The sequence below is a fragment of the Sylvia atricapilla genome, chromosome 2 (genome assembly GCF_009819655.1).
Source record: "Sylvia atricapilla isolate bSylAtr1 chromosome 2, bSylAtr1.pri, whole genome shotgun sequence".
Taxonomy (NCBI): domain Eukaryota; kingdom Metazoa; phylum Chordata; class Aves; order Passeriformes; family Sylviidae; genus Sylvia; species Sylvia atricapilla.
The window spans coordinates 101360397-101373794 of record NC_089141.1 but is presented as its reverse complement, the minus strand read 5'-3'; the positions used below and the strand labels follow the sequence as shown (position 1 = coordinate 101373794).

The 13398-nt window shown below is 40.1% G+C and overlaps 1 protein-coding gene across 1 annotated transcript in view; it reads right to left on the bottom strand.

Moving 5' to 3' along the window:
- The window catches only part of SMS (spermine synthase), a 43624-nt gene that overhangs the window by 16609 nt on the left and 13617 nt on the right, over nucleotides 1–13398 (bottom strand). The window contains exons 2-6 of the mRNA XM_066313963.1: nucleotides 12978–13098; nucleotides 5591–5684; nucleotides 4828–4892; nucleotides 2288–2463; nucleotides 373–527 (exon numbers count right to left, since the gene is read on the bottom strand). Coding sequence (XP_066170060.1) covers nucleotides 373–527; nucleotides 2288–2463; nucleotides 4828–4892; nucleotides 5591–5684; nucleotides 12978–13098 — 611 coding nt within the window. The remainder of the gene's footprint in view (nucleotides 1–372; nucleotides 528–2287; nucleotides 2464–4827; nucleotides 4893–5590; nucleotides 5685–12977; nucleotides 13099–13398) is intronic.

Here is a 13398-nt window from a genome sequence, read left to right as displayed (position 1 = left end):
TTGCTCCTAGGCACTATATTTTTTATAGCTTTCTTTAAGAAAACTCAAGAAGGCAAAAGTGAGCCCAAAACACAAATTTGACAGACATGTCTTCTGTTATTAGAGAAAGAATCAGTCTCATGACAGAGGCATTCCTTTCCAGCCTTATGTAAACTTCTACTCAGTCATGGTATGGATTGGGAACATGAAAGCAGGTGTTGCATAATGATGCACAAGTATGTAGTCACTGGGTCTCTAAGCTGACAAAAAGATTTCATTTTAGACCCTATCTCCTCATGCAAATCAGAACCTGACAGATAACTGTGATCAGTGCTAAGGTATCAACGGAAAGCTCAGGTTGATATGAATGATGGGCCATTTGTAAAAGGATATCTCTACCATAGTAACCATCTTTGGCTTCAGTTTGACTATCTCGTATAGTATACCTCCATCACCACCTCCTAGGATTAGCACTTCTTTCCCAGTGTAATCTTCCTTTCCACTGCCCATTATGGCTTGAGTATATGCCAGGTCACTTTCTGCCAGATCTGAATGGAAGGAAGAATTGGACAGAAATATTATATCTTCACTAATTCTCATTAACTGGTATTAATCCAGAGGTGATACAATACAGATCAAAGCAAGAACATCTACAGAAACAACCTGGCCCTCAGAGACAGTCCAAGCCACAAGATTCTTCTTAGAATCCCACACAGGATTTCTCAGTTCTCCACATGAACCCAACAATGCCCACCTCAGCATTGGGAAGTACTGTGTGCCAAGATAAAAAGCAGCAGAGCAAAACCATCAGTCTTTGTGAATTGATGCTCAGACTCATCCTGCAAGAGACAGATCTGGAAATTTTTGAAAATCCATTGTGGACCCCAGCTAAAAAGAGCAACCCAGATGCACACCAGGGAATCCCTGCACAGAAACAAACATGACCTTTAACACCCAGGTGGCTGAAGGGCCCTGCAGCTTGCCTGCTGCCAGCATTAGCTTCAAAGCAAGCAGTAACTATCCCAAGCTGCAACAACAGTCTGTACTGCAAGGGCCAAGCTTTGTGCAGCAGCACATGGTGGCATATCCTGTTCTTCTGCCTGGCAACCACCACCTCACTTATCAGCATACAATAACAAAATGAGACAAAGCATTATTTCAAAATCCCATGAAAGGGAAATAAGTAATGACATACTTCCATCTCTACAAGGCACACTGTCATAATGTTCAAGCAAAATCTCATCTCCATATTAAACTCTGATGAAAATTTCTGGCTAGAAGTATTGAATACCCAGTTTGATGATTTCTAACACAATTGTATTTGGATTAGAAAATACCTTGCTAATGAATTCAGTAACAGTGCTTTTCAGCTGCCACCTGCATAGAAGCTTGCTTGACAGTTGCAGAAAGGTAATTGAATTGTTAGAGGCACTTCCAATTATTTCAAAAGCTCTATTTCGACTTCTTAATTACTCTGCCATTAAAGTGAACATAGATATTCTATCCCTGGGCAGCGACATCCTTCATTTACCAGAGTCAGTCCTTTTCAACATAGGAACTAAGATTTTACAAAGCATAGTCCTTTTATTGCCTTGATTTTCCAGCAAACAGCAATATCCAGCTTTAAAGAACAGTAGCCCACCTTCTCCTAAGCTCACTTTCAAAAATACAAAGGTCAGCAGGCACAAAGTATCACATATAAACCCTCATATAAAGTTTGAGTCACTATTTTGATTAACTTCAGAGTTCAAGTTCTATTATTTTGAAGAAGAGTCAAAAGATGTTCACCAATAAAGCACCTAAATGGTTTGAGATACAGCTGTCTCTAGCTCACCAAGCAGGAAATTCCCTTAGAGAATCAAGGGAGCAAGATTATACACACACATCAGGTCTCACTTCATATTTCTTTAGAACCCCGTTGGGTTTTGAAGACTGACAAAGTAGCTTGTTTTACTGTCAAAGAAAAGCTCTCAGAAGGTTGGACTAGTAACAAACAGAATAGTTCATATAAAAGAATGGAGGAAAGCAGCTCTGCTATAGAACATCTTATATTCTCCCAGGCCACTTTCCACAGCAAAGATTTTAACTCTGAAAAAATAATTTTTTTAACTCTAGATTAACATCCTTAATTAGCATCCCTAGTATACAGGAACAGATGTATGTGTACATACACAAGCACAGTTCCCAGTCAAAGTTCCCAGCATCTGAACCATGACCCTTAGACATCCATTAAAACTGCCACAGCAGGATAGAAAACAACACTTCTGACATTTTCATGCCAGAGATCCTTACATGAGATGATACTTACTAACATCCCCACTGAGAATAAGAATATTCCCAAATTGTTTTGAATGCAGAATTTTAATATTCTGAAAAGGTGAATCTTCATCATAAACAACTTCATCTATGTCATACTCCACCAGGCGCCCATCAGCTGTGGGCCAGTATCTGTCAATGACACCTCCTCTCAAGATGGCTGGCAACCTAGAAAAAGTAATACGAAAGACAATTACAAAAATTTGGAATGTTTATTAAAAAAAAACCCCACACTTTAAACATACTACAGATTCATCATAATAAATAATATTTACAAGATGAATCTAAGAAAACTTGCCACATTTAACAGATATAAGAAATCTACCAGTCATATCTTAAATATACATAACTTACTAAGGGACAGATAATATACACAGCTCTTCTTTATGTACAACTTCTACAAGGTACCTGTGAATTTCTCTCTATTTTAAGAGACAGAATTTACATAATGCACAAGCCTCTGCAGAAGAATCAGCTCATGACCAGAAACTGATACAATACAAAAACAGAATGCAAGCAAAAAACCATGACAAAGCTTCCATCTTCAGTTAAGAATGCCATTTCTCAGATTAAGTGGATCTCATTCTGAAGCTACACTGAGCCATTTTAATACACAGAGAAACATCAAAAGAACTATTACAGTATTTCAGACTGAGCTGGGTCAGCCTGCAGTACACAAACACAATCCTTGATATGAGTTGACAGTCAATTACATTTTAGAAGTGTTAAAGCATCTGCTAAGATTGTTTTGGGTTTGCTGTTTGTGGGTTTTAGGCTGGTTTTTTAAATTCCACAGAGATGCACCTTGGTTCAAAACAGTATTTCACCTGGAAAGACAAACTATCTTCGTAATGACAGCAAACAATCAAAGGGATCAAGTTTAGGCAAAATGTGCAGGCACAGAGTTCATCAGCTCTCCCACACACGCTTTCATGAATCACAAGGATTTTTTTTTTTTTCCCCAGAAGGCTGCAGCAGACTAGACATAGGCAAGCTTCTTTTAAATTCCCTAGTGATTCCCAACTAACATTCCAGAAAAGCTTCCTACCCTCAGCGAGCCGCCAGATGGCAACCCACGACAGGAGCAAGAGCAACCTCACCTTGCAATAACAAAAAGGCAGGGAAAACTTCTCCAGCTACATCCATCCTACTGCAGCTGCACCAAAACAATGCAAAACAGTGTGCAGCTAACACCAAAACGATGCAAAACAAATTAAAAAGAACCTCCCTCCCCCCAAAATGACCCCACACAAACAAAAACAAGCAAAAAATGACACTGAGGAGCACGTGACAAGATTCATGCCAGATGTACTGTTCTAGGAGGTTCATCTTCCTATATTAAGGTAACCAAAAGACCTAGACCCTCCACAGATGTTCTCCTGACCTATTTTTAAGAAATTCCTAGCACAGGGATTCCACAAACTCCCTCTCTACCACTTCAGAATCAAAAACAGCCTCAGAAAGCTTCTCTTCCCTCAGCACAGATGCAAGATCATCTGTGTTCATACACTGGGCACCTTTTATGAGGCTTTACCAGGTTAAAGTAACAAGATAATTAGTCTGTTTTACATACAACTGTAAAACAAAAAACAATATGCAAGTATAATAACACTTCCAATTACTACTATTTTACTTGTGGTCTCTCATAACCTTCAGATCTGCTTTCTGCCATAGTACCGCTTAACTATTTTCCTATTTTGTTGTTTGCTCCTTGGCTTTACTGAGCCCTGACAATTTCACACTTGCTTTTTACTTTTCTTGACCATCTTCACTTTTATGTTCCTTCAAGTATCTGCTGCACTCCCTACCATGTGCATGCCTACAGTAAGTGTTCCCTGGCTTCAAGGCATCAGTCACTGCCAGACAGCCACCACAAAGACAACAAGCCACATTCAGTATGAAAGTTATTTCAGCACCAGGCCATAAGCTCCAATTTGAGTCCTTAAATTTTATCACAGCCTTGAATTTAACTAATCCAAACGGACAACGGGCTTGCAAAGTCCCCATCCTTAAGTTATAAAAATTTGCTACAAAGTGTATCTATCTTCTTGGCAGGTCCCTAAATCACACATGCCCACAGTGGGCACGAGGCACAGCAGGGGCAGAGATGTGAGAAAGAGCTGCAGGAAACCTTGTCAGGGCAAAGTCTCCTCTATGGGCTTGAGCTCCACTTCAGCTCTAATCCTCACCCCCTGGTTCCTGTGCCAGAGCTTTATTTGCAGCTCTATCCCCACCTGCCCAAGTCTTTTGCCAATCCTTGACACCCAGCTCTTGCTCAGAGCTGCCCCAGTACCACAGCCCAGCCTGACAGTCACAGGGCTGGGTCTGACCCTGGTCACCATCATCAGCTCACCTCCTCCATGAAGCTGAGGGATGTGGCCCATAGGGTACAGTTTATGCCCTGGTCTAAAAAATCCCATCCATATCTTCATACTCCAGGCTATTCACTGCATTACAGCAAAGCATAACTTGCTTATTATCTTTAGTAACTATGCAGACAAGCTACATACAGAAGTAGAGGTACAAACTTACCGTTTCACCCTTTTTATGTTACCATGAAACAATTCTTTCATTCTTTCTTCTACTTTGTTTAAAAGCTGGAAAAAATAGCAAACAAGAGGTGGAATTTGTAGATCAGCACTTAATGCAAAATATCCGTTAAATTAGTCTACCTGGAAGTCAATAAAACATAGCACCTGCTATGAAAAGGCTTTGAAATGTAACATGAGAAGCCCATGACTAACTAGCTGGCCTCCTCAGCCTTGTTACTAGCAAGAATGTGCACATTTTAGCAGCTGTCATCACTGCATTTAGCTGTTCTCCAGGACAACATAGCCAAAGAGGGAACATGAGAACCACTTAAAGTTCCATTCCTGCTACAGCAGTGGCCTCTTTCCCTGCAATATTCAATGTCTAGAGCTTTCATGCCAGGGAAGATGAAGTTCTTTTTTTTCATGGGGCAAAAGATTGAGTATGGAGGCTCCTCATCTTTCAGAACAGAGAATACAAAGAAGTCTCACACTAATACACTAGATTGCAGACTGAGCATCTCGTGTCCTCCCTCAGTGCCCTGGGTAGCTGAAGAGACCCCAGCCCTAACCAAGGCTGCTCTATCTTTATGACTGTCACGAAGAACACAAGGCCCAGTACCTGCAGAAGAGTGTGTGGAATCATGCACTCACGTGTGTGCAACTTCAACAGGTGCTACTGTTCCTTATCTGTGAGCATCCAGACCTGAAAAAAGGGGCTCCCCCATACAGTTAGGTAATCCTAGTAAAATAAGCAACACTCATACCTGATCAACTTCTTCTCTTCCTTTCATATCATCATTGTAGCTCTGCAGATCCACCAACACTAATCCATGAGGGTGAATTCTCAAATTGGCAAAACTACAATAGAGAGTGATGACAAATTTATTATCAAAAAACCAGAATAAGGAAAGAAAATCTAAAACAAGTTATATTCATTCTGAATTTTAATCTATTTTCCCCCAGCATCTGTAACTGTTGGCTGTGCCAGCTCAAGTCTTTCTCTGGAGTCACAAAGAGCAAACAAAGCTGCAAGAACTTGCCTATCACTACATGACTAACAAAACCAGCATGAAGCAAGGCAGTGAAACAGGGTGTTTAAGCCATAACAACATTCAATGAGAATACACTGCTTGCTAGTCTATAATGCCTGCTGGAACAGGTGTATTTATTTGGTCTGGGCTTTTTAATTGAAAACAAGCTTTCAGAAAACAGCTGGACACTTTCCTTCCCCTGTATTTTCCTTTTCACTTCTGGGGATGTAGCACTTTTGTTTTGCAGGCAGGGTGGTTGGGGCTGGTGAGGGGTTTTTTCGTTTGTTTGTTTTTCTTTTGGTGGGTTTTTTATAGTAACTATTCAGAGACATTCAAAGCTGAATAAAAATCTCTAAGTGAGAAACAATAAGCAAACTAGAGCAAATCACAGCTTCGACTGGCATAGAAATTGCAGCAGCAAACTGTCATTGATAAATACAAATGCAAAGGCAACAAAACTCCTCCTGTATATTTACTACAGGAGCATTTAAAGACCAAAGAGGAAGGCCTCGCCATGCTAAGTACATCAGATGTACCTACTGCGAATCTTCGAGAACTTGCAACAAATACAAGAGTTAAGGGCAGTGGGGAAGGACACAAGAAAACAGTGTAGCAGAGTCAACATCCTCCCCATTCCAGGGAGGGGAGAAGACAAGAAACAAAAAGGCTGCAAGGGGATTACATAAAGGAAGCAGAGAAAAAAAGCTACACAGGGAAAAAAAGCACAGAAGAGGGGATGAGAACAGGAATGGCTGAATAGAGAAAGAAGGGTATTCAGGGATAGAAATGCACTAGCACAACACAGAAACCTCAGATAAAGCTGTATCATTCCCTGAATGCTCCATTCTTTGCCTGTCTACTCTTATCATCCCACTTAGCCTCAAAGGAAAACACAAACTAACTCTCGTTGTGACAAAGTTTATATGATCTTTCATCTCCCCACAACTCCCACCTTCTTTGTCTCTTCCAGAGTTCCTTTTCCAAACTGTCAGCCTGAATAGGAACACCACCTCCCCCACGGTGATGGGACATTCAGACCCCAGCTGCAGTCAGATAAAACCCTGACTATTCTGTTATCTGAAGATAACCGCTGGTAACAATCAAATTATGAAACTGACTCAAGCAGTTCAAGAATAAAGCCACCTTGCTGGTCATGGAACAGCAGTGATCTGCAGCTCTCATGCACTATTACGGCCAGATGATGGGTTTAGGCAGTTTGAGTCTTTCCTCAGGACTCTGCAGACAGGTCTTGCCCCCAGAAGAATAGGCATTTCTGTTCACTATACACACAGGCAGAGCCCACAGACTGTCACCACCTCGGAGCAGCTCTCCCTCCATGCCAGAGTTTCCCCACTAGGTGTCCTCCGACACAGGTTTTTGGTTAGGGAACACAAAAGCCTCAGGATTGTGGTTACATGAGGGTTTGAGTTTTTTAAAAGGAGAGAAAGACGAAAGAGCAGAACTTAGAAGATGGAAGTACTGGTCACTCCAGCAGGTTTTGGACATGACCATTCACAGTGAAAAGGGTGAAGTCCGTAGGCTCTCAGAGCTGTGGCACTACAGTATATCCAGTATATCCAGTCCATAAGAGAGATCTGTCATTTGATTCCCTGAAAACTGGCATGGTGTCAGAAATATCTTCACTGTTAGAAAAACTTTTTATCAGTTTATTTCCATATTCTAGGAGTTGCTGTTGGCACAAATAAGCAATAGATTGACTGCCCCATTACTCATGTTCTCTTTTAAATTAATTTCCTGCAAGAATCATGTAGCTGTCCTAGGATTTGACAGCTGACACCTTCACTTCCCCTGTGACTCCATGAGAGCCTCAGAAGGGGATGTTCCTGCCCCTGCTTTGAGGTGGGAGGCAAGAGAGGCATAGAGGAGAGCAACTCTGAAAATACAGTCACACAACTTCAGATTTGTAAGTGATATGTCAACCTTAGACTACAGAGACAACAGCAGTGCAGAACCAGCCATTTTATCCAGTTGTCACCTCTAGCGGAATACCAGGGTCACACCTGGGGCAAGGGGTAAGAGACAAAAAGCAGGCAGTAGGCCTGCTGGGGACAAAATGGGATAAAAATCGAAGTTCCAAGTCTCTGGTGAATATTCTTAGCTGGTTTATGGTAAAAAAAACAAAACCAAAAAATCCCCCACCTTGAATGAAATTCAAAATTCTCAACAATAATACAGGTTCAGGTTTGGTTTACCTTCTAGAAGTTATCTGGATAAAAAGAGACACCTAAAGTAAGCTAAAATGCCTATATAGATTTAAGCACACAGCCAATAGTACAAGTGTACCCAAAAAAGTGAACTATTAAATAGTATTAAGGCAGCAGTGGTAGGCCAAAGCTGAACTCACAAAAGAGTTACTAGCTTCAGTCAGCAGAGGCTATCAGCAGAGGCATAGCAAAGGCTATGCTGGCTTTTGTCACTTTACATTTGTCTGCTTGGCAGAACATATATGAACAAAGGTTTTTATCAGCAGCAGCTCTTTTACTATGTGGAAGAGGGTTCTTTAAAACAACGAGAATAGTTTCCACTTTCTACCTATGTAAATACAGGAAAAATTACTTTAGAATCCAAAAAAGAGGAAAAACCAAGTTTGCTTTAAAATTACCCCCTCCTGTCTCATCTTTCTGAAAAATATAATACCTGTTTTAAAAAACAAGCCCCCTGCCACACCTTTGGTGTGCACTTGCATGTAATTTCACAAAAGCAGCAAGGGGAAAAAAGCTCAGTGAGGAGGTATCCTCTTCCTTCCAATCTGCAAGGAAGTTTGCATCTGAAAAGCAGCCCCCACTGTAAAAATGTTCCACTTGCTGCTGCACCTGCCTATCTGTCACATTCTCCAAGGCAGTACTCAAGCTCTTTGTGCTTGTGTGCAAACAGGTGTCAGCCACAGACACAATTCTAGAGTCCTGCATCTTAGCACCTGAACATCAGAAAACATCAAGATGTCAACAAATAATTCCAAACTGCCCAAATCAAAAAGTAACTGCTGGAAACAGAACTAGGAAGCAGAGATCAAAATATTCTAACCCAAAAATGTATCATACTACCTTAGTTACTTGTACTGTAGAGTATGAAACAATGCAATCCCACATATCCAAGAAAGGATTTCCCAAACGACCACACCCAGAGAATAAAGCTGGATAGACAGACAAGTACTCACAAACTCCTCTTTACCCATCAAAGCTTTTATCTGCTGACTTTGAATCACTATAAAACAGAATATTTCAGGTAGTTCAAAAACAGCTTGCAACTAAATGCATACACCTGTCAAACTACTCAATGAAAGAACAAAATATTTGTTTGTACTACAAAAAAGTAAAATTTTGAAAAATGGCATGACACTGTTTTAGTGAAACATACTCTTTTATAGAAGTGCTCTTCACCTTAATTACAAAGTACCTGAGGGATGTTGAGGAGCTAGGCAATCACATTTCTTCATTAAACCAGTTCTGTTTTTACAGAATAAGAAAATGAAAGCTACCATGGTAGCTGTTGCTGATTCCTACCAACTGCTTCCTATTTTTCAGCCCATTTTTATACTCTGGATCACTCCGTAGGCAACTACAACATTTTAGCCTGAAACAAAGAGCTGAGGAATGTTCACCCTCCTCCTTTAAAATATGCTGTCTAGCATACACAGTGGTTAGCAAAAGACTAACAAAGAAAAGAAAAAAGTAAACACACTCCCCTCTCCCTCCCCAGTGTTAACATATTCATCAGCATCTCTGTGACATACAAACCAAATTCAACTGGGTAAAGCTTGCACTGCTGTGAACAGTGAAGTCAAATACCAGTAGGATTATATTTCTCTAAACAACAATTCAGACACTAAAGTTAAAAATGGATATGTGTATGGGGGAGGTCAAAGCTTTTTAAAAAGACACTCTTCTGTAGAAACAATGAGTCAAGTTTTGGGGGTTTTTGAAGAACCTCAAGGTGGAGCATGACAAAAGGAGCAGAGATGCACAAGAAAAAGTGTCTCATAGCTCTATACAGTATAATAAAAGCCTACTTGCTCAGAAGCAGTAATGAGATTAAAAGAAAGTATTAGTTGAAAATATATCCATTTCCAAAGATTAGCTTCACTGATTTTTCTCCTTAACTTGGATGTAGTAACACTTCTCAATCTGTTGAAATATACTGGGCACTATGACTCTGCACAAAGTCACACATACATTAAATAAGATAAAACTTTACATGTTTTAAACCTGACTTTTAACTGTTTAGTCCAAGATAGTGACATTTCAGTAAATGCATGCTGCTTAATGTGACCCTATAAACCATTCTACAAGGAATTTTAAAATACACAGCTCAAAAAACAAGACTGCAGGGGCCTCAAAACTCAAGAGACAGAGCTCCACTCCAGCACATGCTACTGTTCCCCAAGCCGTGTTTGGGCAAGGGGGCTGGCAAAGCAGAGAGGAATGCATCCTTCCCCACCTCTTCAGAGAACTTGAGTGGCTCAAGTGAGCCATTCCCTGCCCCACTCCAGAGCCTTGTGTTGACAGCCCTGTTAGTAAATGTCTTCACTGAAGCTCCCTCAATTCGGCTCTTTGTCAAAATAAATCACAAAGTAAATGGAGCAGGTAGAGTTGCCACATATGACTTTTGCTTGCTTAGCTTTGGACAAAAGAGAACAGGGATCTGTTGCTTTGGTAATAACAGGAAAGCATGTCTTAATCCCCAAATCAGCTCCAATTCATTCAACCAGCCCAGCCCTCCATGGGGCTGTTCACATGGCAGCTTTGTCAGAGACAGTTTTGTCAACAGCAGTGTCCACAACTCCACAGACTGCAGCACTGGGTATCCTCCAGGCTACGGGGGCTATCTCAGCAAACTTGAGTGTAGACACTGTTTAGCAACATACTACTATCTCATCTCAAATATTTTTCCCAGGGATTAGTACCCAGCTTGTTACATCAACTGCACATCTCTCTCTCGCAATGGCTCAGTCACCTTTGGCTGGCTGAAAACATGTTTGTGTGCACACGTTCACAAAACCCTTACAGCATCCACTCCATCTCTCCCTCTAGGGAACTTGTGACAAGTTGCAGCCAGCCACCCTTACAAGAGCTGCTCATGACATACCTTCCCTTCCATCACAATTCTGTTTTTCCAAGTTTTACCACAAGCTGCTGCTAGAAATGAGACACACTCACTGTTTTGCAGGGAAAGGAGAGGAAAAATCTGCATGCCCTGGCTCCTTTCTTCCTAGTGTCAAGTAATATTTTTATGCTAACTAAAAACGTATGATTACTTTAGGGCTCTAAGATAAAGTGCAGACAAACTTGCTGGAATTAAAATAAAGCCTATTTAGTCAGTATGAAATCCTCCATATGCTCATCAGTTCATTCTTACAACTTGTGAAATGTATTTGTTTTGCAAGGTTTAACTGTCCAGTCTGTTGGGATTTATGGGTTTACAACCTCATTGTTTAAGTTAACTGAAACTACATCAAACAAATACAAACTACACTAGCACAAATATACTGTTTAGGGCTACCTTAAAAAAGTACTCGGGTTTTTTCTATAACCAGAGGAAAAAAAACTGCTGAGGCCCCAAAACTCACAGAAAGTTCTCCTGTACACATGTTCAGTTGACAGTGTAACAAGAGCAATCAAGTCAGATATTTTAAAATTCAGGTTTTTGTAAAAACCTCTCTGAGATGCTTCCCCATTTATCTCTTGGAAAAGTTATGCAACAAAAGACTTTTCCAGGAAGTTCCTGGAACAGATCAAAAGACAGGCAACTAAACTCTGAAACTGTTCCTTTAGAAGAGGCTGTCATCTTAAGGGGAATGATTAGATGAATTCACAAAAAGAATACCCAATGTGAGAATTGACATCTCATGTCTCTCTAAAACTCAAGGAAATGCAGGAAAGCAACATGAGGCCATGCAATCAAATATACCCAACCTTTTAACCTTCTAACTTCTTTTTACTTTTAGGTATATTACCTTTTAATTCTTTGGAGTTTGCAGAACCTTGATATTATCTTCTTATGAGAATTACATCAAAGCGTAACACTATAGAAAGGAAGGATAGAACCAGAGTAGAAAACTACCAACTTCACTATATTTTCAGCAACTCAGAAAGGGTTGAGTTCTTGTAAAAGGTTACAAGAACTGCAGTGTTGATCAAACTATTCAGGAAGAATAAAAAAGCACATGTAACTAAAGACAGACTAAACAATGCTGTACAAAAGCAAGATAGAACTAATGTTTTTTCTACGCACACGAAGTATAAAAACCAAAGCCAATGCCACATTTGAAAAGCTAACTGAAATATACTAAACTTCATAGAGCACAATTGAGAATGATAAACATCAAAATACTCATACCCACTTACTTGTTACCTTGGTTTGGGTCACAAAAAAATCCCAATCAAACAAACAGAAAACCACCAAACATAAATCCAACCAGCAAAAAACAAGCAACTTCAAAGCAGCAACTGCCACAATTATGTCAAGAACAGGTAACTGAGTAACTATGAAGAAATGAAGTGCAATAAAATCATAGTAGTTACTTATAAAATGGACCAGATTAATGTATACCATAATCAACTAAACCCTCACATCGTGAAGCAGCATCAGGAAATAAAGTGGATGTAGTTTAGTTTATCAGCTTGTCCCAGCAGACTCAGCTTTTGTTCCACTAATGACACCAACCACTCTTATCATGCTGTTAATTACTTCAGAAACTGCTTGAGAATTTGAAGCATGTAAGGGCATGTAAATACAGACAGACAAAGCCGTCATTGTTCACATGCTAAGGTTAGAGTCCAACATGTTTAGACATTTAATGGTCAGAAAAATTAAAAATACATTGAACTGACTTGAGCTGTCCAGCATCTGGAAGGACTAGTGCTGAGACCAAGGCACCATTCTATGGTACAGACCAGATTGACCAGTTCAACTTCGATATCCAAACTGCAAGATGACATAGCCCAGATTAGGAACAATATTCTGCTTCATCATAACTACTTCAAATACAAAGCTGATAAAAGGATAGCTTGCCCTGTCAACAGTACAGGAGGTCCAATAGAAGGAGAAAAATATTTTAAGGAAGAACAGTGGAGACATAACCAAAAGAAAATCCACTCACCTGCCATTTTTTTTGATGTAGGTTACTAAATAACCATGGTCTTCCCAGTTATGAACTGTTTCTGTCATTCCCTGCTCCTGAAAAATGGGCTGTAGAGCTTTAAGAACGGCATTACAATCAGCTGAAAGATGAAGAGAAAAAAATAATCAGTGAGGATTTTCCACTCAAGTTACTTCTGCGTCTTTTTTTTAGAGGCTGGGAAGTTTTTCCGGGCAGCCTGTATTAAGTTTTCTTTAAGTACCAATTGAACAGTCTTTCACGTATCTTCTCTTCTGCCCATCCTCATCTCCCCAGAGATATTCCTCAGTGCATGGGTATCCAAACAACTTTCTTTTAAATCAGTTTTCACACCTGAGAAAAAATGGTTATCACTATGGATGTTATGAGAGTATTTTTATTACAGCTACTATTGATCAAATAC